This window comes from Cibotium barometz, chromosome 38, assembly GCF_041138505.1.
Source record: "Cibotium barometz isolate CiBa-2024 chromosome 38, ASM4113850v1, whole genome shotgun sequence".
Lineage (NCBI taxonomy): Eukaryota > Viridiplantae > Streptophyta > Polypodiopsida > Cyatheales > Cibotiaceae > Cibotium > Cibotium barometz.
In genome coordinates, this window is record NC_141083.1 from 20,476,270 (window position 1) to 20,498,364 (window position 22,095).

At 44.2% G+C, this 22,095-nt stretch overlaps 1 protein-coding gene across 1 annotated transcript in view; it reads right to left on the reverse strand.

Moving 5' to 3' along the window:
• Positions 1-1,387: 1,387 nt before the first annotated feature.
• Positions 1,388-22,095, reverse strand: part of PRXIIF (peroxiredoxin IIF) — a 40,306-nt gene continuing 19,598 nt past the window's right edge. The window contains exons 2-5 of the mRNA XM_086777521.1: positions 2,652-2,681; positions 2,397-2,555; positions 2,196-2,290; positions 1,388-1,842 (exon numbers count right to left, since the gene is read on the reverse strand). Of these exons, the coding sequence (XP_086633647.1) occupies positions 1,737-1,842; positions 2,196-2,290; positions 2,397-2,555; positions 2,652-2,681 (390 nt within the window). The 3' untranslated portion in view covers positions 1,388-1,736. The remainder of the gene's footprint in view (positions 1,843-2,195; positions 2,291-2,396; positions 2,556-2,651; positions 2,682-22,095) is intronic.

Genomic DNA, 22,095 nt, shown 5'->3' on the forward strand with positions numbered 1-22,095 from the left:
CCCCTATCAAAATGGCTAAGCAATACAAATTTTTACCTCCATTATGAATATAGAGAATACAATAAACAAGAGTGAATAAATAAAAAAGAATGTCACCCAAAGGTTAGATTATGGATTACTGTTAGATCTATGAGTTAGATTAACCAAGGATTAAACAAGGATTAGGTTGACAAAGGATTAATTTAAAATTTGACAGAGAAGAATTGAAAGATAGAGAAATTAGATCTATGTGTATCTTTCAAAGAGAGATAGAGGGTGTGTGCGTAGTGATAGAGAGACCCCTCTCTCATTATTATAAACACACACACCCCCGAGGAGTGTTTATTAGGATTAAGACTGACAAAGGATTAATTCAAAATTCAACATAGGAAAATTGAAAGAGAGAGAAATTAGATCTATGTGTGTCTTTCAAAAATAGATAGAGGGTGTGTGTGTGATAGAGAGACGGATGTGTGTGCGTGTTTATAATAAGAGTGGGACAGTTTATGTGTTACATTTTATTTGAGAGAGGGGTCCAGCCATAATGTGCATGTCTATGGTGCCTCACAAGAGTCTAGTCAAAGACTCCGAGGGTACACTACTAAAAAACCCTATGTATTACGTGCATTCAAAGAGTATTTAAAAAATCCCTTACCTGCGAATCTTTCATGAATAAAATGACTCCTTTTTCTTTATGGACTTATGGGTTTTTTTCAAAATTGATTATAAAAACCCCTTCTGTAAATGTATTTCTGTAAATTCACCTTAAATTTTGAATTAAAAAATCCCTTCATTTGAACAAACATGATATACTTACATATTTTTAAGTAAACCCCTCGAGGTCAAAGATCTCACTGCAATATACCAATCTCAAAAGGTTATGTATAAGTTCCAACAAGACCCCTCATGAATGGGTTCACTAATCATAGAGAATTATCCTAGTGCTAGTCATAAATCAATTAGATATTACAGTTATTTAACAATAGCAAATGTTAGATATCAATTGCCAGATATGCATTAGGTCATAAAAATGGCTATTACATAAGTTAACAATCCGTTGTCTAATATGTAATAATGCTTAATATAGTAGCCATGTTCAGAGCAGCAAATCAAAAGTTTTTTCCAAAGTTTTAATGCGGGTCACCAACAGCAGATGCATATGTCAAAACATTAACCCCCAAATAAATCGTTACAATCATCATCCCATAGATACCCAGCCAGTAAAACACAATCTAATCATACACACGCATACTACAGAATAAATAGGACTAGACATGAAATGCTAAATAGACCTTACCAAATGGCCCATCACTATTTCCCATAGAGCTCTTGAAGCTCGCATGCACGCACGCACAAAACACCACCACCAAAACTCAAAACATAATGACATGCGCAACACTTCAAACGGTTTCCCAAGTCGAAAAGGCCATTTAAGTTCACTGAAACCTCAAACATGCAAACCCATTCACCATGGCCATGTTTATGGATCCATATCCATACTCCATAAGAGAGAGGCCAACAAACTCTTCCCTTAATTATTCAACCTATGTTTGTAAGTGCAGTGCAATAAAAACCAAGCCCTTAATGTCCGTGATGGACATTGTGTTCGCCTTTGGCCTTGCCGTGGATGCCAACTGATCAAAAACACACAGCGTAAGCTGTATATATATAAGAGGCTTATGCTATCTGTGTCAATGGGATACCCCTACAAATTTCCTAGATGAATATCTCAGAGCAAGTATCATTTTGGAAATCCTTCATATTTGCTCGTAAAGAGTCTTTGCATCAGACACTTTAAACTCAGACGGAACCTGCTCAACATTCAGCTGCTTGATGACACCGTTCACGACATATGCTGCCCATCTGTAAAGCAGAAAAAACGACACAGAGACAGACTGCATTAGCAGGCATGGCAGTAAAGCTACAAACTCCACAAATGCATAAATAATGCATGCATGTATGTGTGTGTGTATGTATGGTAGAGCATGTACGTACATATGGTAGAGCATGTACATCTGTATGTAGTAATATGTGAACTTGCATGTATGCATGTAGTGTGTGAGTTTGTATGTATGCATGTACACATGTACGCATTCATGCATGTAGTATGCATGCATGCATGTATGTACGTATGTATGTGTGCATGCATATATATGTATGTATCAACATCCAACTTGAAACTAGTGCCTTGGTGTAGTCTTTTGAAAATAGTTTACCTGTGTGACCGAGGTCCCAATAGGCCACTTGACAAATCCAGATCCAATTTCAAATGCTTATGGAACTTGCCATCAAAATCGCCATAGAAGTCCAACTAGACAAACAAAATGATCTCATTCCAGAATCAGTAATAGCTATAGTTAGCCTGACTTGAGTACGTATGTTTGGAAGTGGCAAAGACATTAAACCATAGCACTCACCTTTTCTTTGCATTGAAGCTTATCAGCCCATGCATTCATCACATAAGGGTCATTCACCGCCAGGCATATGATTGAATCTACACCTTTCTCCTTGAACTTCTCAGCATACTTTGAGAAACTGGGAACGTGCTGCTGTGTGCATACCCCTGTAAAGGCCCCCTAGATCACAAGCATTGTGGAGCCTTATCATTTTGTTAGAAGCCTACAATCCCAACTTCCCAACCCCCACAAAAGCATGCCAATCTTCACACTTACCGGGAGACCAAAGATCACAATCTTTTTCCCCTGGTGAAAAAAAAAAAGATTCCAACCAAAGCTAATCAGTGTGAGAATATGTGAATATGAAGCGGCAGCAAATAGAGATCAAACAAAAGAAAGTAGACAGCCAAGAACTAAAATATTGAACTGAATTATGAATGAACAATGTCCATGCTTATATACATATCTGTAGAGCCAGTTGGCTTGTAGGGCTAGAGGACAAACGTCCACAACTAATAAAAATGCCTAAAACTTCTTTTATCCAGATATTTATCAGATGTCACTAGGGTTTTTTCCCATATTTTTCAGATATTTTATAGCTTAGCACGAGGGTCCGACTCCCATACAAGTAAGGAGCTGATCAAAAGTATTTCGAGGAAGAGGTTTGGTGAAGAGATCAGCAAGGTTGTCCTTGAGAAGGACAATACTCCACTATAATGATGCCGTCAACACTAAGCAACCAGCTCACGAACGAAGTGACCAAGCATCCTAAGCAAAGACATAGCGATTGTTGTCTGCAAAGCATTTCTGGAATCCAAGGGAAAGAAAGAATGCATCAATCTTATCAGACCACGCCTTGGGTGCCTATTTCAAACCATAAAGGACTTTGTGCAATCTGTACATCTTAGCCTCGTGTCCGGGAACCTAAAAACCTTCAAGTTGTTTAACATACACATCCTCATGTGAGTCACCATTAAGAAGGGCAGACTTGACATCCATTTGGTAAACCGCCCAATGCTCATGAGTAGAAAGAACGAGAACTATCCGGCTATAGGTGTCACAAAATTCCTTACAGCTTCTATTTTTCTACTGTTTATGTGTGGCTGTGGACTCTGGAGCTTGACATGACATACATGTATGGCTGGTGTAGCCTGACATGGTGTGTCTGTGTGGCATATGGAGCCTGACATGACAGTACATGTATGGCTCGTGTAGCCTGACATGATAGTACACGTGCGGCTTGTGGGGCCTGACATGGTGTACATGTATGGCCTATGGAGCCTGACATGATGAAATTCTCTGGGACTAGCTATCTTGGAGATCTTTTGTATTTATGTTCTGGGAAGGTTCCGGAAGGATCATAAGCCCTGGACATTTTATTGAATACAACTGAGCAGATGGGTGTTTCTTCCAGTCTAGCTGCACTCATGTGCGTGCATGACGTTGATTTTATCTTTGGATGACTTGTCTTGTTTGCCTGGACAATGCCTAAGATTTCTGCCTACATTGTCCATGGGGCTGAGGACGCCTAGGCACCCTGTGGACGTGTATGAGCACACCTCTTCGGGACTGATAGGTGGTCTACATGTGTTTTGCAGGTGGTTAGTGTACCCAAAAACCCAATTTACAGCTTTATGATTTCATATACTAATAATTATGGGTGCAAGTTCACACACACTTATAAGTGGCCGGACAACTTATAAGGTATTCACACTGGGCAGGACTTATTTAATACATGTGGCAACCATAAGGTGGGAACCGGACTTCATTCACTTTGAGAAGGATGTATGAAAGAAATGGAATTGGCTAACACAGGATGAAGGCAAATCCGTTTCCTCGTATGTTTCAAAGTTTTGGCGAATTCTTCTCAAAGTCACACCTTTCGTGACGATTAGTGAGGATGAGAAGAAAAGAAGGTTTAAGTCAAGGCTGCAACGAATCATTCAAAAGAGCCTTGCAGTGTATCCCCACAACACCTTACAAGAACTCATATACTCAGCCACTATTTCTGAGGAGTTGCATGGCAAGGAGCGTCAAAAAGACAAGAATTTAGCTCATAAAAGGAAAAATTCAGAGCTGGAAATGAGTAGAAAAAGGGTGGACAACCACCTAAGTTTTTGCCTCATGAATCCAAGGATGCAAAAGGAGGCTCCGAAAAGAAGCCTAGGGGTAAAAAGGATAATCCTAAACTATCCAAACAGCATATCTTTGATTGCATGAGAGGGAAAGTGCTTCACATGTGGGAGCAAAGATCACATGAAAGCTCAATGCCCCCAGAATCTCAAAAAGAATAATGTGCAAGATGCCAAACCGAGTGTGAATGTTATACTTGATGTTTAGGGTAACACTGCACATGAACCAAAGAGCAGAAACTTATACAAAGCTTGGGGCAAGTTAAAGGACCAAACAGCTTTATTCCTTTTTGATAATGCCTCAACAGTTAACTCCATATCCATACAGACGGCTGCTGCTCTTGGATTAAAGCCCAAGGAATTGGGCATGGACTTTCATGCAGATGCTGCCTTTGAGGGCAAGGAAGTCAAGGTCACTCCCATCATTAGGAAGCTTCGCATACAAATACAAGGATATTTGGATCATGAAGACTTCCTCGTGGCACCACTTACAGGATGTGATGTGATACTTGGGATGCCTTGGCATTATCGTTTGGATCCCAAGATTTTGCACAAAGAAAAGAAAGTTATGTTTACTCATAGGGGTAGGGAAGTTTGTATTGATGCGGGTACTACGGGGAGTACCACACCCGTTGTAAGCCATATATCTATTTCAAAGGCAATAAGAAAATCAGCTTGTTCTTACTTGGTCTTTGTACGTGATAATGTTGAGCATAATGTTGTAGATCAAGATAAGATTGATTTCTTAAGTGAATATGCTGATTGTTTTGCTGATTCACTACCAAGACAGTTACCCCCGAGAGGCCAGAGGATCATTGTATTGACATAATCCCTGGGAGCTCTCCTCCTAACCGACCTCCTTATAGGGAGAGTGCTACCCAACAGGAGAAAATCATGACTCAAGTAAATCATTTACTTGAGAAGGGATTGATAAGACCAAGTTCTTCGCCTTATTGTTCTTCAATTTTACTTGTGCAGAAAAAGGATGGGACATATAGAACGTGTATTGATTATAGGGCTATTAACAAGATTACTATCAAGAACACGTTCCGATTCCTCAAATCGATGATATTCTTGATAAACTTGAGAGAGTTGCTTACTTGAGTCTCATTGATCTTAAGATTGGCCACCATCAGATTTGAGTGGTACCTTAAGATGTGCACAAAACGGCTTTTCGAACATCATTTGGATTATATGAGTATTTGGTTGTGCCATTTGGACTTACGAATGCTCCAGCCACTTTCAATAGAATGATGGACATAATTTTTAGACCTCACCGCAAGTTCACAAGAACTTTCTTTGATGATATTATCATTTTCTCAAAGAGTGAGGCTGAACATAAAGAGCATCTTGCCATTGTTTTTGAAGAGCTAAGGAAACATAAGCTTTTCATTAATGGGAAGAAGAGTGAATTCTTGTTGTCAGAAATTAGCTATTTGGGACATGTTGTTTCCAAGGATGGAGTACGCATGGATCCCGCAAAGATTCAAGCAATCAAGGATTGGCCAGAACTGTAGAATGTGCATCACGTTACGAGCTTTATTGGTTTATGCTCGTACTATCGTCGATTCATTCGACACTTTGCTTTCTTAGCTTCACCGTTACATGATCTAACGAAGAAGAAAGTAGCATTCCGTTGGCCAGAATGTGAAAAGACAGCTTTTTAGAAGTTGAAGGATGCCATCATATTTGGTAATCTAACCATAAAGGGGAAGGGTGAGCCCATCTTCTGGCCCCTAGTGTGGTGTACTGTGCAAATTTGTCATCTTGTTTTATCTAGCATGCTTATGTGTATTTTAAGATTTCATGATTGATTAGATTTTCCATGTATAGTTGCCCTTCCGTTTACAGTAGGAGCAAAAATCCACACCCTCAATTTGAGAGTACCCTTTCGCAACCAATCTTGCTTTGTGTTCGTCTAGAGATCCATCAGCATGTTTTCGCGACGGAAATTAACGCACAAACTGAAAGGAGAAGTGCAAAAAATAGAGAGAGAGAGAGAGAGAGGGAGAGGTGGAGAGGACACAGTATTGGGTCCCAATTACCCTCTGTAGGGCCCCCACCACGGATGGTGTGTTTGCTTTATTAGAATGATGAGAAATCTAAAAGAAAATACAACAATCTTGGACCTTTTCTTGGCTGGGAATACCCTGCCCTTGACCTTCAGTTCTCCACCCCTTTGCTTAGCAATTCCCTTGGCTTGTCTAGCCCTTGATTTGCTTGAGCACTTGGTGAATAATGAGATGGTGAATGGGATTGTGGCCTCCACTATTTATACTTTCCATCAAGAGCAGTCGGCTGATTTACTTTTCCTCCACGACTTGTTTTAATGACATTTAATGCTGAAAATGCTACGTTTCACACTGGACTGTCTTGGCTGCCTCTGTGGGCTGCTGTCCAATCCAGCGCAGGCTGCTGGGCAACGCCTGGGCACTGGCCGCCTGCAGTCCAGGCTGCCCTATGGGCTAGCCAACTGGCTGGGCTGGCCCAAGAGCCAGTCGGCTGCTTGGCCAAGCCCTCTTGGGCTGGCCGACAGCGTGCCCAACCCCTCCTTGGGCTGGCCGACAACCTGCCCAGCCCCTCCTTGGGCTGGTGGGCAAGTCCTGGGGCTGCTTGGCCCCCCTTGGGGTGGCCCATAGCCTTCCCCGTGTCCAAACCTGCTGCATAGCTACATCCACACAGCTGTCCGACATCTGGTGGCAGACCAAACATACAGAACAACTGACATCATTCCAGAGGGAGACTCACAGCGCGGACTGGCACTGTTTCATGTGCAGGACAGTGCACACCTGACCTTGGACTCATGTGCAGGACAATGCACACCTAACCTCGGACGACTGAGATGAATCCCTGGCTGACTCGTCCCGGACTGGGCTCACATGGGACCAGTTCACCATCCCAGGTCCTTCACCTTTTGTACAGAAATGTCTACGTGGCATCCAAGTGCGGGATGCACGTGACATCCCCTTCTGCTTAACTTGACGGAAGCTGCATAGCCTCCAAATAATCCGTCAATAACGTCAGATAGTCTTCGAAAAACTTTTTGTCGAGCCATACCGCTTCATGAGTTCCTCGGTCCTGAAACTTTGTGAGGAACTGTCGTAGTCTTCGGCCTGAGCCATGCTTGAAACGGTGCAGAAGGATCTGTTCTGAAACCATAATTTTTGCTTCATCCACAATGTTTGGTTCCGCTTCGTCTTTGACCTCTGAAAGGGGTCCAACTCGGAGGTAGCTTTAACTGCATAGACACCTCATTAATCTTTTTCCGGATGGGAAATGATCCGAAGCTCCTGAAAAACAACTTTGGGCATCGCTTGCCCACCTATTTCAGTCTTTGCTTCCTAATCCGAAGATAAACCCAATCTCCTTCCGAAAACTTCATATCTCTTCGGTCTTTATTGGCCTGTCGTCCAGTGTAGGCCTCTTGTGCTTTAGCCAATCTATCCTTTACTGACTCTAAAAACTCCTGGTAAGACTCCGTCAGTCCGATACTGAAGACGAAGTCCTGGTTAACAACGACTGGAAAGGTCTTCCAAACGCTGCCTCATATCAAGACCTGCCAATAGCTGAAGAAAAAGAGTCATTCAAAACAGCTTGAACTAAAGGCAAAAACGATTCCCACTTACCTTGCTGATCGTGGACATAGCACTTCAGCACATCAAAGGCCAACTGGTTGTATATCTCCGTCTGGCCATCTGTCTGTGGGTGGAATGCACTGGAAAAATTCAACTCAGTACCAAAATTATCAAACAATGCCCTCCAAAAATGACTGGTAAACTTGGCATCTCAGTCTGACACTATGGTCCTAGGAATCCCGCCAATCGGGTACCAATGCCGAATGAATAACTGGGCAACATCCTCGGCGGGGTCACATTGGCCCTGTAAGGAATAAGCATAACAAATTTGCTAAACCTATCAACAATAGTTAAGCACTGCGTATTACGCTTACTCGGACTGGGAGGCAGATTTGTAACAAAGTCCATCGAAATGTCTTGGAAAGGATCCTCAGGAATTGACAAGGGTTGTAACAACCCTATCTTCTTTCCACGAGGAGCTTTCACCTTTTGACAAATGTCACAGCGTTGTACATATGTAAACACATCACGCCTCATCTTTGGCCGATAGTATTGCCGTTCTAATTTCTCTAGAGTCGAATTCATGCCCCTGTGACCACCTGTATGGGCATCATGGAGAAGAGCTGCCTAGAATGACTTGATGACACATAGTCGGCCTTTGTAGAACAGCCAACCATCGCGTATCAGGAAATGGCATGGTCCTGTGGCATCCAATGCCTGTTCCCACTGAGTACCGAATTCCTCGGAATCCGCGTACGTGTGCTTCATGTCCTCTAGTCCTGTATCGACAAGGTCAAGTCTAGTGGTCTGAATCGTAGACACTTGTCCCTTCCTGCTCAAAGCATCGGCCACTGGATTGGCCTTTCCTAGAAGGTACTCGATCATACCACCTAACTACTGGAATATCTCACTCCAGCGGTGTTGTCGATCATTCCACTGTGCACTTGGCATTGTCTGGATCCAGCGTAATGCCTGATGGTCAGTGCGAACCTCAAAGTCACGGCCATGCAGGAAATGTTTCCAATGTTTCAAGGCCTGTATAACTGCTAGGAGTTCACGATCATAGACTGAGTAGTTCTTCTCGGCGGGTAGTAACTTACGAGACATTTAAGCTACTGGATGACCATTCTGTTGCAATACACCTCCAATCGCGATGTTACTCGCATCGGTGATCACTTGAAATGGTTCGTCCCACGAGGCAAGGACTAAACAAGGCGCTTCTGACAAAGCCACCTTGAGGTTCTGGAATGCCTCCAATGCTCGTGGAGTCATTCGAATCTTTTGCCTTCTTGTTTTCACTTCCTTTAGCAGATCGGTGAGATCTGCTGAGAGATCAGAAAACTTGTCGATGTGGGTGGAATATGCCTGGCATATACCCACAAATGATCTAATGTCATAAGCTGTCTGAGGTACTTCCCAGTTAACAATCTCGGCCACTTTAGCCGGATCAAGTCGAATGCCTTCACCACTAATTATATATCCCAAGTAATGCACCTGGAACAGATAAAATTCTGACTTCTTTTCATTGACGTAGAGCTCATTGCTTTCCAGCAACTTAAGGACTTTCTCCACATTAATGTCATGCTGCTCAACTGTAGCTGAAAATATGAGTGTGTCGTCCAGAAATATGAACACACACTTTCCAATCAAATCCCGAAAAATACGCATCATCATGCAGTTAAATGTAGCTGGGGCGTTCGTCAAGCCAAAAGGCATGACCACAAATTCATAGTGGGCCCGTTCCGTACGGAAGGCTGTCTTGGTTATGTCAGCTTGTTGAGTGCACGATAATCGACACACAAACGAGAAGACTCATCCTTTGTTGGGTATAAAGTCCCAGTTTCGCCTCCGGACCTTGATCATCGCGTAGCTCTTTTCGAGAGCTTCGCGGCCATATATTTACTTGTACATTTGGCCCCCATATGGGCCTTGTAAAGGCATTCTTTGTATTTGGTCCGCCGGGCGCCCCATAAGTTGGGCGCCCGCCCATACCCTTGTATCACTATAAATACGAGGTCTCCCTTGAGCCTCAATAAGACATTCAAGATATTCTTGAGCATTGTGTGAGTTCTCTCTCTCTCTCTCACTCTCACTCTTCTCTATCTCCTCTGCACTTCCTTGGCTAAAGCTCTTGTGTTTGAGTCATTCTCCTCCAACAACTGGTATCAGAGCTATGGAGGGAAGCTGTATGCAGAAGCTATGGAGTTAGAGGTGTCTTCCACCACTTGACTACGGGATCGTCAAACACCTCCCTTCTATCATCAAGATGGTGCGTTTTTTTTTTTTTGAGTGCTGCTCTTCTTTTTTTTTTTAACGCAGGAGACTGTTTTTTGCTGTTTTTTCTTGCTCTTCCCTCTCCTGCGTTTTCTGCTCCACCCCTGCTGCCCTTCTGCTGCGTTTTTCCTCTCCCTTGCTTCCCCCCTTTGCTGCGTTTCTGCTGCCCCTCTTTGCTGCGTTTGCTGGTTGCTGCGTTTCTGCTGCCCCTCTTTGCTGCGTTTGATGTTCTGTCCTCTCCTTGCTGTACGGCTGCCATCAGCAGCAGCCAACACTGCTGCCAGCAGCCCCACGACCACCAGCAGCAGCTAGGGCTGCAGCCAGCAGCCCCACGACCACCAGCAGCAGCCAACGCTGCAGCCAGCAGCCCCAAGGCCACCAACAAGCAGTCCGGGCTGCAGCCAGCAGCCCCACGGCCACTAGCAGCAGCCGTCGTCGCCTCCAGCAGCCAGGATCTTCGAGCAACCCTCAAAAGACAGCAACATACTGCCCCTCGGGTTTACATCGACATTCGGTGATACTCTTCCGCCGTCTCCTTCACTTGAAGTTGTTTCATCAATCTACGAGCATCCTACATTCAACCCATATCTGGTACATAACATCTTGCTATTGCTTACTTTCTGAAGTGTCAGTTTGATAAGTCATGGCGTCTACAAGTGATCTTAAGGGTCTACTAGAGATTAAGAAGTTTGCAAGCACTGGGTTTGATCTTTGGAAGGTGAGGATTCAGAATATCCTCTATCTGCGGGAATGTGATACTGCACTTGAGCAGTTCAAACCCGCTGCTATGACAGATGATGAATGGGGAATCCTGAACAGAAAGGCCGTTGCCTATCTCCAGATGGCTGTTGCTGATGAGGTCCTTGTAGACCTCAAAGGGCTGACAACAGCCTATGCCGTTTGGGAGAAGCCGAGAAGCACCTATGAGATCACCACGCCAGTGAACCAGGTACATCTCATCAGGAAACTCATGAATATGCAACTTGATGATTCTAAGAATGCAGTAGAGCATATTACTACTTTCACAGGGGTGCTTAATCAGATGCAGGATTCTGGATTGCCTGCTTTTGATGATAAGTTGAAAGCTATCTTTTTGCTCACTACTTTGCCTGACTCTTGGGAAACACTTGTGGTGTCACTTGGGACAAATCCCAACCTAACTTTTGATGGAGTCAGGGGTGCTATTCTCAATGAAGATATCCGGAGGAAGACCTCAGAGACTAGCGGTTCTGCAAATGTCTCACGAGGGAGGACGACCAAGCGGGGAAATACTACTACCAATTCAAAGGGTAGAAGCAAGAGCAAGGGCCAGCAATCTGATGTTACATGCTACCAGTGTGGTCGTAAAGGCCACAAGAAGCCAGATTGCAAGTTTTACAAGATGGAGCAAGACCGGAAGAAGAAATCCAGTCATTCAAATGACAAAAAGAAGGAAAAAGAGAGTAATTCCAGCAAAGCAGAAGAGTTCGAAAAGGACAAGAGCAAGGCCAATGTGGCCTCTGGTGTTGTCATAGAGGAACTGTCTGACTCAGATGATGTGCTATGTGTTTTTTCTGCTAATGCACTTGATGTTCATAACTTGCATGTCACAGAACCAGATGTTATTCATGCCTTGATGTATGAATCTGATGTGCTTTCACAGACTTGGATTATTGACACGGGTGCCTCTTTTCATGTAACTCCTATCAAGGAGTGTTTTGCAACTTTCACTGCAGGCTCCCGAGGAAAGGTGTTCTTGGGGAATGATCATGCTTGCAATATTGAAGGTATGGGCACCGTGAATTTGACTTTGCAGGATGGTAGTGAGTTTGTGCTGCCAAATGTGAGGTATGTGCCTGGTTTGAAAACCAGTCTCCTGTCTGTGGGCCAGCTTGATGCCTTGGGATACACGGCCATATTTGGAAATGGCACATGGAAATTGACCAAAGGCACAAGGCTGATTTCAAAAGGATGCAAGAAAGGAACATTATATAGCCTTCATGGTCAGGCTTTGTCTGGTAAGTTTATTGCTTTTGCAGAGGTACGCTCCCACATGGAGCTTTGGCATAAGAGACTTGGCCACATGAGCCAAAAGGGTCTCTCCATTTTGTCCTCTTTGAACAAATTTGATGCAAAAGGAAGCAAGCTTGATTTTTGTAATGATTGCTTGTATGGGAAACAGAATAGGAGTTCTTACTCCTCTCGTGCCTCTCGCAAGGCTGAAAAGTTGGACTTGGTCCACTCTGATGTGTGTAGCATGCCCATTAAATCTAAAGGTGGTTCAAAGTACTTTGTGTCTTTTGTGGATGATCACTCACGAAAAGTATGGATCACTTTGTTGAAATCTAAGGATGATGCTTTTGCTGCATTTCAAAAGTTTTATGCATTTGTTCATACTCAAACAGGAGTGAAGATTAAATGCTTACGCACTGACAATGGGGGTGAGTTTGTTAGTACTAAATTTCAGAAATTTTGTGATGATAATGGCATTAAGAGGGAACTTACACCCCCCTATAGCCCCTCTTCAAATGGTGTGGCTGAAAGGTATAATCGTACACTGTGTGAAAGAATTCGATGCATGCTGTCCACAGCTAATCTCTCTCAGGATTTTTGGGGAGAAGCCTTGAAAACTGCAGTTCATGTTTGCAATCGATCTCCACACACAGCTTTGAAAGGTGGAATCCCTGAGGAGGTTTGGTCTGGCAAACCGTCCTCATATGCCCACTTACGCATCTTTGGTTGTGATGCATATGTGCATATCCGCAAGGAAGACCGGAACAAGCTTGATGCTAAGTCCGAGAAGGGCACCTTCGTTGGCTACGGTGATGAAGGTGAGATGGGCTACCGTGTGTGGTTGCCATCAACCAACAAAGTGGTTCGCAGCCGGGATGTTGTATTTTATGAGGCAAAGCTGCTCCGTAATGTTTGTGCCTCTCATGGTGATCAGAAAAAGGTCAAATTTCAGCAAGGGCAGCCACCCATTGATGCTGAAAATGAGCCCCAGGATGCTTCACAAAGGGCTGAAGATAATGAGTCCGTGATATTTGAGCCAGAAGAGGTTGGACAGCCGCTTCATGCTCCTGGAGGTGTAGGGCAGCAACCCCTATATGCTGAAAATCAGGCTGTTCGTGAAAACCCGCAGCCTTTTGATGCTGAAATTATGATTCCTCCCGATATTGACCCCCAACCAGCCAATGATCATTGGGTACGGAGGTCTACTCGCTTTCGGAGGGAACCTCAGCGTTTTGATCCCTCTTTGCAACATGTTTTGCTTACAGATGAGGGTGAGCCTCTTACTTTCAAAGAGGCTAAGTCTTGTGAACTCCGAAACAAGTGGGAGCATGCTATGCAGGAGGAGATTAAGTCTCTACATGCAAATGACACTTGGGACTTGATTGAGTTGCCCAAAGGAAGGAAGTCTATTCCTAACAAGTGGGTGTACAAAGTCAAGACAGTTGACGGCCAGCCTAAGTATAAAGCCCGCCTTGTTGCTAAGGGCTATGCTCAGAAGGAAGGGATTGATTTTCAGGAGGTCTTCTCTCCTGTGGTCAAAATGACCACCCTTCGTGTTTTGTTTGCTCTCACTGCTGTTTTGGATTTAGAACTGTATCAGATGGATGTAAAGACAGCTTTCTTACATGGTGATTTAGATGAAGAGCTGTATATGAAGCAGCCTGAAGGCTTTGTCATTCCTGGCAAAGAACATCTGGTTTGTAAGCTGAAGCGTAGTCTCTATGGGCTGAAACAAGCCCCGAGGCAGTGGTACAAAAAGTTTGATGCTTTCATGCTTAACCAAAAGTTTTATCGTAGCCATGCAGATCATTGCTTGTATACTAAAACTGATGCAGATGGCAGCCCAGTGATACTTGTGCTGTATGTTGATGACATGCTTCTTGCAGGGAAGAATAAGAGCATTTTGGAAGCTCTTAAGGACCAGCTGAAGTCAGCTTTTGCTATGAAGGACTTGGGTTCAGCTGAACATATTTTGGGTCTTCGGATTAGACGGGACAGAGCACAGAAGTTGCTTTTCCTCTCACAGGAGAAGTATATCCAGAAAGTCCTTGATAGATTTAACATGGCTGATTCTAAGCCTTTGGGTGCTCCATTGCAGCCCTATGTTAAACTATCCAAGGATGATTGCCCAAAAGATGATGATGCAGCCAGTACTATGCGTGGGATCCCTTATGCTTTTGCTTGTGGATCTCTTATGTATGCTATGGTTGCTACACGGCCAGACATTGCTCATTCAATGGGAGTAGTCAGTCGTTTTATGTCCAACCCTGGCAAAGCACATTGGGATGCTATAAAGTCTATTTTGAGGTACTTGAAGGGGACACAGAAGAAATGCCTTATGTATGGTAAAGGTCCACTTGAGGTGCAGGGTTATTGTGATTCAGACATGGCAGGTGATTCTGATACCCGCAAGTCTACTAGTGGGTACATCTATACTCTTGCAGGTGGTGCTGTTTCTTGGTGCTCTAGACTCCAGAGGATAGTAGCACTTTCTACTACTGAGGCCGAGTACATCTCCGTCACAGAGGCTTCTAAGGAGGCCATTTGGTTAGCACGCCTTGTCACAGAGTTTGGATTGCCAGAGAGGGCTCCGGTCCTTGGTTGTGATAGCCAGAGTGCCATATACCTGGCTAAGAATGCCATGGACTCACCAGGGAATTTGGGAGCAAAGTTCATTGGGGAGAACCAGACCATGTTCCCTCCGCGGTGTACCCCTTGGCCTGCGTTACTACGGGCGTGCCTGTTGGTGCACGGTCCCTAAAGACTAGTGAAAGGCAAGTGTCCACCCAGTGAAGGTGGGAATGAGCCTGTGATCTGGGGCTACTCCGACCAACACCTCTTCATCGACTTAAACCAGTTTTATTTGGTTGTTTTCACTCCCTTGTGGAGAAATCTGGCCAGTCAGGCCCGTGACACTTGTACAAATATAAATACTCCAAGAAATACAAAAAAAGTATTGAGGGGAGGGCCGGCCCTTTCTGGCCCCGGTGCTGGTGTCATTTGTATTTTCAGTATTTCCAGTATTTGTGTTGCTGATGTTGTTTCCATTGTTTAATAACAGTTAAATTAGGTGTCTAAATATGTGTATATTGTCTTCCGATCTGTAGGCCTCCTGTAGGGAGCGGTCACATTGGTATCAGAGCCCGGTCGTCTCTCTTTCTCAAGAGGAGACACGGAGTTTTGAGATTGGAAGCAAGCGCCAGGGCAACCCATTGGAAGTGCTGAATTCGAGGGGCCAATCAAGTGCTTCTCACGATTCCGATGCATTGCATGGAAGGCATAAGCCTCTTGAGAAAGTCTATGACAGTGCATACATGAGAAAGTCTATGACAGTGCATACATGGGACAGCCATCACGTGGTAAAGAACCCATGCACGAGGAAGAGCCCAATGCATTGAGGGCTGAGTTGGAGCACATGAAGAGGCTCTTGCAGGCAAAAGAGCAAGAGCTGAAATTCTTGCATAAAGACCCTCATGTACAAAGTGTCATAGAAGCCAAGAAAGCTGATGCTATGGTGGACATGACTTTTGAGTCTATGGCTCGAGAAGTGGGCAAGAAGCCAAGGGAGTTGGCACTCTCTTATCTTATCCGCAAGGGAGACCTTAGAGAGGGAGAGGATGGACAGCTTATGTTCAAGAATCCACCCCGTTTGCAGCATGGAGACCCAGCCTCTCAAAGGTTGAGATCATATTTGCATAAAGAAGAAGTATCGGTCACCTCTCGCCATGCATCCACTCCTCATGGCACAGGAGAAAACAAATTTATGCATCCGAAGGCCATTTGGATTCTAGGTACGTACATCATGGGGACAGTGGTCGGCATGCAAGCCAAAAGACCTTGCCTATTGAGCTGTCTCGTGGCGAGACAAGGCATCTTTCAGCGAGGTCACATGCAGTGGGACCACAAGAATCAAAGACCCATGTCACTTTGGCTAGTGCAACACCTATCATTGCCCATGAAACTCATGCAAAGAGAGCTGCCCTGTTGGATAAGGGGAAGAGAAAAAGAGAAGAACATGTATCACATCCCAAGAAGCTCAAGGAGTTCAAGGCAGGGGAAAAGTCCGTGAAATTTGATGCCTTTCATGGAGAGTATGATGCCTCTAAGGTGCTAGCTTTTGTGGCACAGTTTGATATTGCTTTTAGTGATGAGGACTTCACTGAGAAGTCCAAAATTCGTCATGCAAGCATGTTCTTGAAGGGGACAGCTGCCCATTGGTGGATCACTGAAAAGACCGCCAAAGACCCCATTTGCACTCGGAAAGAGTTTAAGGACAGATTTTATGCCCAATTCTTGCCTCCTAATGCGAAGCAAACTCTCGCGCAAAAGTGGGATAGACTTGAGCAAAAAGATAATAAAAGTGTGCAGCAGTATGTCAATAAGTTTTGGAAAGTGTTGCTTGAGGTAACTCCCTTTATGCAACTCTCCGAGGATGAAAGAAAGAGGAAGTTTCGCTCCGGATTGCAACCAACTTATCGCTCGGGCATTGAATTGCACCCGAAACACACTTTGCAACAGCTTATAGCCTTTGCTCTTGCTACGGAGCAATTGGTGCTAAAAATTAAGCAAGATCAAGGGGGTTCTAAGGGCAAAGAGAAGGCTGTTCCAAACCTGCAAAAAGGTGGACAGCCACCTAAAAAGAGCTTTCGGGATGTCCAGAAGGGAGGTAAAGCTGAAAATACCTCATCCAAGGATCATGGGCCAAAGAAGAACAAATTTGGCTTGACCCCCGAGCAAAGGGAGCAATATACAAAGGAGGGGAAATGCTTTTCTTGTGGCAGCAAAGAGCATATGTTTAGACAATGCCCTAACTGCAAACCAAAGCATGACGACAAACAACCCAAGGCAAATGTGCATGCAGTTCCCGATGTGCAGGGAAACACAAAGCACGATGGAAAAGAGAGGATGGTATGCAAAGCATGGAGTCAAATCAAGGATCAGCCCGCTCTATTTATGTTTGATGATTGTGCAACAGATAACTTCATCTCTATTCAGATGGCAGCCGCCTTGGGTATTGAGGTTGAGGATATGGGGCCTCAAATTGAAGCAAGTGCTGCCTTTGTTGGTAAAGAGGTGCAGGTTACCCCCACTTATTGGGAAGTTGCGCATACATATTCAGGGTTATCTTGATCATGAGTATTTCTTGGTTGTCCCACTTAATGGATGCGATGTATTGCTTGGCAAGCCATGGCATCATAAGCTTGAGCCCCGCAAAGAGTACAAGACAAATAGAATTTCCTTTATGCTTAGAGGCCGCATGCATGTTATTGATGTTGGCAAGGAAGGGGATTATATCCCAGTTGTATCTCACATCCAGATAAATAAAGCAATAAAAAAGAGTCTTTTTGCGTACTTGGTTTTTGTTCGTGATAACATTGAGCCAAGTCATGAAAATGTGGATGTTTTGACTCAAGATAGGCTGAATTTTCTTCATACATACAAAGATTGTTTTGCGGATGCATTGCCTGGTGAACACCTCCTCAAAGGCCCGAGGATCATCGCATAGATCTTGTGCCACGTAGTTCTCAGATCTCCACCTAACACACCTGCATATCGTGTGAGTGCCACACAACAAGAAGAGATCATGAAGCAGGTTAATGAGCTTTTGGAGAAAGGTTTGGTTCAGCCAAGTTCCTCACCTTATTGCTCTCTCATGCTTCTTGTTCAAAAGAAAGATGGATCATTCCGCATGTGTGTGGATTATAGAGCTCTAAATAAGCTCACCATCAAGAATAGATTTCCAATCCCGCGTATTGATGATATTTTGGATAAGCTTGATGGCTCGGCTTGTTTCAGCAGTATTGATTTGAAGAGTGGTTATCACCAGATACGAGTGGTGCCACAAGATGTCCACAAAACTGCATTCATGACAGCTTTTGGATTGTATGAATTTTTGGTGATGCCTTTTGGTCTCGCCAATGCCCCAGCCACATTCAATCGTATGATGGATAGGATATTCCGAGCCCCATCATACGGCATTTTGCTATGATTGCCACACCTCTACATGATCTCACGAAGAAAAAAGCCACTTTTAAATGGACCCCAAAGAAGCAGGATACCTTCTTGCAACTCAAGAATGTTATCATATGTGGACCCGTATTGATTATTCCCGACTTGCAAAGGTCATTCATAGTGGAATGTGATGCTTGTGGCGATTGTATAGGGACTGTCCTAAATCAAGAAGGTCATGCAGTTGCATATGAGAGCCGTCGGTTGCATGATACCGAGCTTCATATAGATATCTATGAGAAAGAGCTCTTGGTTGTAATTCATGCCTATGGAAACATTATCTTCTTGGGACTGAATTTGTAGTAAAGACAAATCATCAAAGCTTGAGATACTTTCTATCTCAAACAAAGCTTTCGGGGAAGCAGATGAGAATGGCAAACTTTCTTTCCATGTTTCATTTTCAGATTGTACATATCCCGGGAAAATGTGGTGGCAGATGCATTATCCAGGAGGCCTTATGTGGCTACAGTTTCAGTGGCCTCTCACGGGGACTTATCTGCCACGCGAGATTTGTATCATTTGGATGTTGATTTTTGCCATATATGGATTGATTTGATGGCTGGTCATTCACACGCCTCTTATGTGATCAAAGAGGGTTATCTTATGAAGGATAACTGCTTGTGTGTGGTAAAGGATATGGGTCCAAAGGTTATGGAGGAATGTCACGTTCCACCTTATACTGGTCATAGAGGTATCATGCCTACTACACGCATGATTGAGAGATATTTCTTTTGACCAAGCATGCATAAAAACATTGAGGCATATGTACGTACATGTCTTACTTGCCAAAAGGTGAAATTTGACAGGCAAAAGCCTCCAGGTTTGCTTCAGCCATTGCCTATTCCCTCACAGCCATGGGAAAGTATTACTATGGACTTTATTATGGACTTGCCTAGATCCCAACATGGGAATGATGCTATTTGGACCATTGTGGACAGGTTTAGCAAGCAAGCTCACTTTTTGCCCATCAAGAAAATCATTAAAGTTGATCATATGGCAAGGTGGTACCAAACGTTATGTACTGTACGGATCCGTACGTACTATACGTTGTTTCGTACAGAAAAAAATTTAAGGTACGTAAAAATACGTACCATTGGTAAAAATACATAAAATCTCAAAAATTTCAGCCACCTACATAAAATTTCAGTCCATGTCCACATTGACATATAAAACTTTCGAAATAGAGACACAACAAGGTCACAAACCTACTAATTCAAAAGTGAGAAATTAGAATCACAAGTCGTCAATCATACTTAGTAAGTTAATCATAATTAATACTTAATACTTATTACTTAAGACAAGTCACATTGTCACAAGTGAGTGGTCCACAGATGGTGGGCTAAGGCTCTGTGAGAGAGAGAGAGAGAGAGAGAGAGAGAGAAAGAGAGAGAGAGTTATGTTGCTGCCTTGGGGGCCTAAGCAAGGGTGGGTGACTTATATTGCCAGCCGTACTGGGCGCCAGTGGCGAACAGAGAGGGCGGCTACGCACAGAGGCGCGAAGCGAACAGGGGCGCTGAGGGCAGAGGCGAACTAAGGCGGCGGTGAGCAGGGGGCGGCCCAGGGAGAAGGCGGCGGCAACAGTAGTGAAGAGAGAGAGAGTGCGACTGTAGAGAGGAGAGAGCATGGCGGCTAGCTCTTACCGAAAGGTTGAGGTCGTACGGCCTCCAGAGTCCAGACGCAAGACGCAGACACAAGACACAGGCACGCCGCAAAAACAAAACAAAAACAAAAACAAAAACAAAAAACGTACGGATCGATCCGTATGTGCGGATCCCCGTACGGTACGGATTGGACCCGTACGTACGTTTTGATCCTACCTTGTCATATGGTGAAGCTTTTTCTTGCTAACATCTTCAAGCATCATGGTATGCCTAAGTCCATTGTTGGGGATAGAGATCCCAAGACTACGAGCCTCTTCTGGAGGGCTTTATTTGATAACATGAGTACTAAACTTGAGTTTTCATCAGCTTATCATCCCCAAACAGATGGCCAAAGTGAAGCTGCAAATTCAGCCGTGTTGGATTTGTTGAAGTGTTATGTGGCAGATCAAAAGAATGCATGGGAGAAGTATCTTCCACTTCTAGAGTTTGCCTACAACAACACAGTTCATGCCTCCACGAGAAAGGCCCCGTTTGAGATTATTTATGGCAGAGTGGTCTTGCCACCCATCCTTCGTACAAAGGATGAGATTTTTGCAGCTGATGAGTATGTGCGTGACTTGGATGCAGCCTTTGCTCAGGTGCGGACAGCCATTGCAAGGTCACAAGTAATAAGCATAAAAGGGCTACTGACAAGCATAGAAGAGACATGCAAGTCAAGGAAGGTGATTGGGTATTGCTGAAATTTGAGAAAGCTAGGCTTCGGAAGAGGCCAGGACGAGAGAGATCATATCCAAAGCTTTCTACTCGATATTATGGACCCTTCCAAGTGATTGACAAGATCAATGAGGTGTCCTTTAGGCTTGCTTTACCCAGCCATTGGAAGATTCACAATGCTTTTCATGTGAGTCTTTTGCGGAAGTATGTGGGGCCAGATCCAGAGGAGCCTGTCACAGAAGATCCGCCAGAAGTTGATGAGCTTGAGGAGATCCTTCAGCAAGAGCAAATTGTATTTCACAAGGAGAGAAAGTTACCACATGGGAAGCTTTCCATGAGATACCTTGTGAAATTTAAAAATTATTTACCAATTGATGCAAACTGGGTAGATGAGGATTATTTTGTTGACTACCCTCAGCTCCTACAAGCATATCTTGAGGCTTTTCAGTTGAGGTCAACTGTTTAGAAGCCCGGAGGGATGTCACCATTTGGTCCATCTCCATTTCTGGAGCCACTTCTATGGGACTGTCACTCCATAAAGCGGCCAGATTTGTGCCATCTTCACATGGGGCTAGGCCAGTGTCCCATGTAAAAGGGCCATTTTTATGGTGTCACATGGACGGGAGCCAGATCAGTGCCACCCGTGCAACCAATGCTGCGTCACATGGACGGGAACCAGTTTCGTGTCACCCGTGTGTGATTTGCTTCGTGCTGTATGGACGGGAACCTGTTGGTGCCACCCGTGTATGGCCAGGATGGTGTCTTACCTATGGGACTATCACTCCATAGGAAGACCAGGACATATTTATTTATATTTGTCGCGCCAGTTTTGTGCCTGGAACCTCTTGTACAAGTTTCATGAAAGGGAGATTTCGTCCATTATTTGTGCACATGCATTTATGCCTGCATGCATAAATTTGTTTTTGCATGACTTGTTTGCATGTGTCTGCGTGTTATGCCGTGCCAGTACACTGGACGGGGACGCCCCCAGTGTACCGTGGAATGTTGTTTGCTGACTTGGTGGTGTGGCGTGTGAACACGTGGTAAGTATTGTCATTTTGCCTTTTTAAAAGGTAAAATCCATAAACTATGGTTAACTTTAACGTTAATAAGCTAATGTGTTCACACACATTTAAATTTGGGCTGGACATTTACTTTCTAGTGTGGGTGCCTATACTCTAACCTTTGATTAAAGTTTAATAATTCTAAAAGCAACTATTGCATGGAAGATTAGTACATATTTCCCACATGGGTGGTGGCTGGATTTTTCTCTCCATCGCCTGGTATCCTCCATGTTGTACCCGCCTGCTGCCCACACCTACTGAAGCTGCTGCTGTACCCGCCTGCCACCCACGCCTACTGAAGCTGCTGCTATACCTATCTGCAGGGCTGCCCATGCCTACTGTACCTGCATCTGTACCCG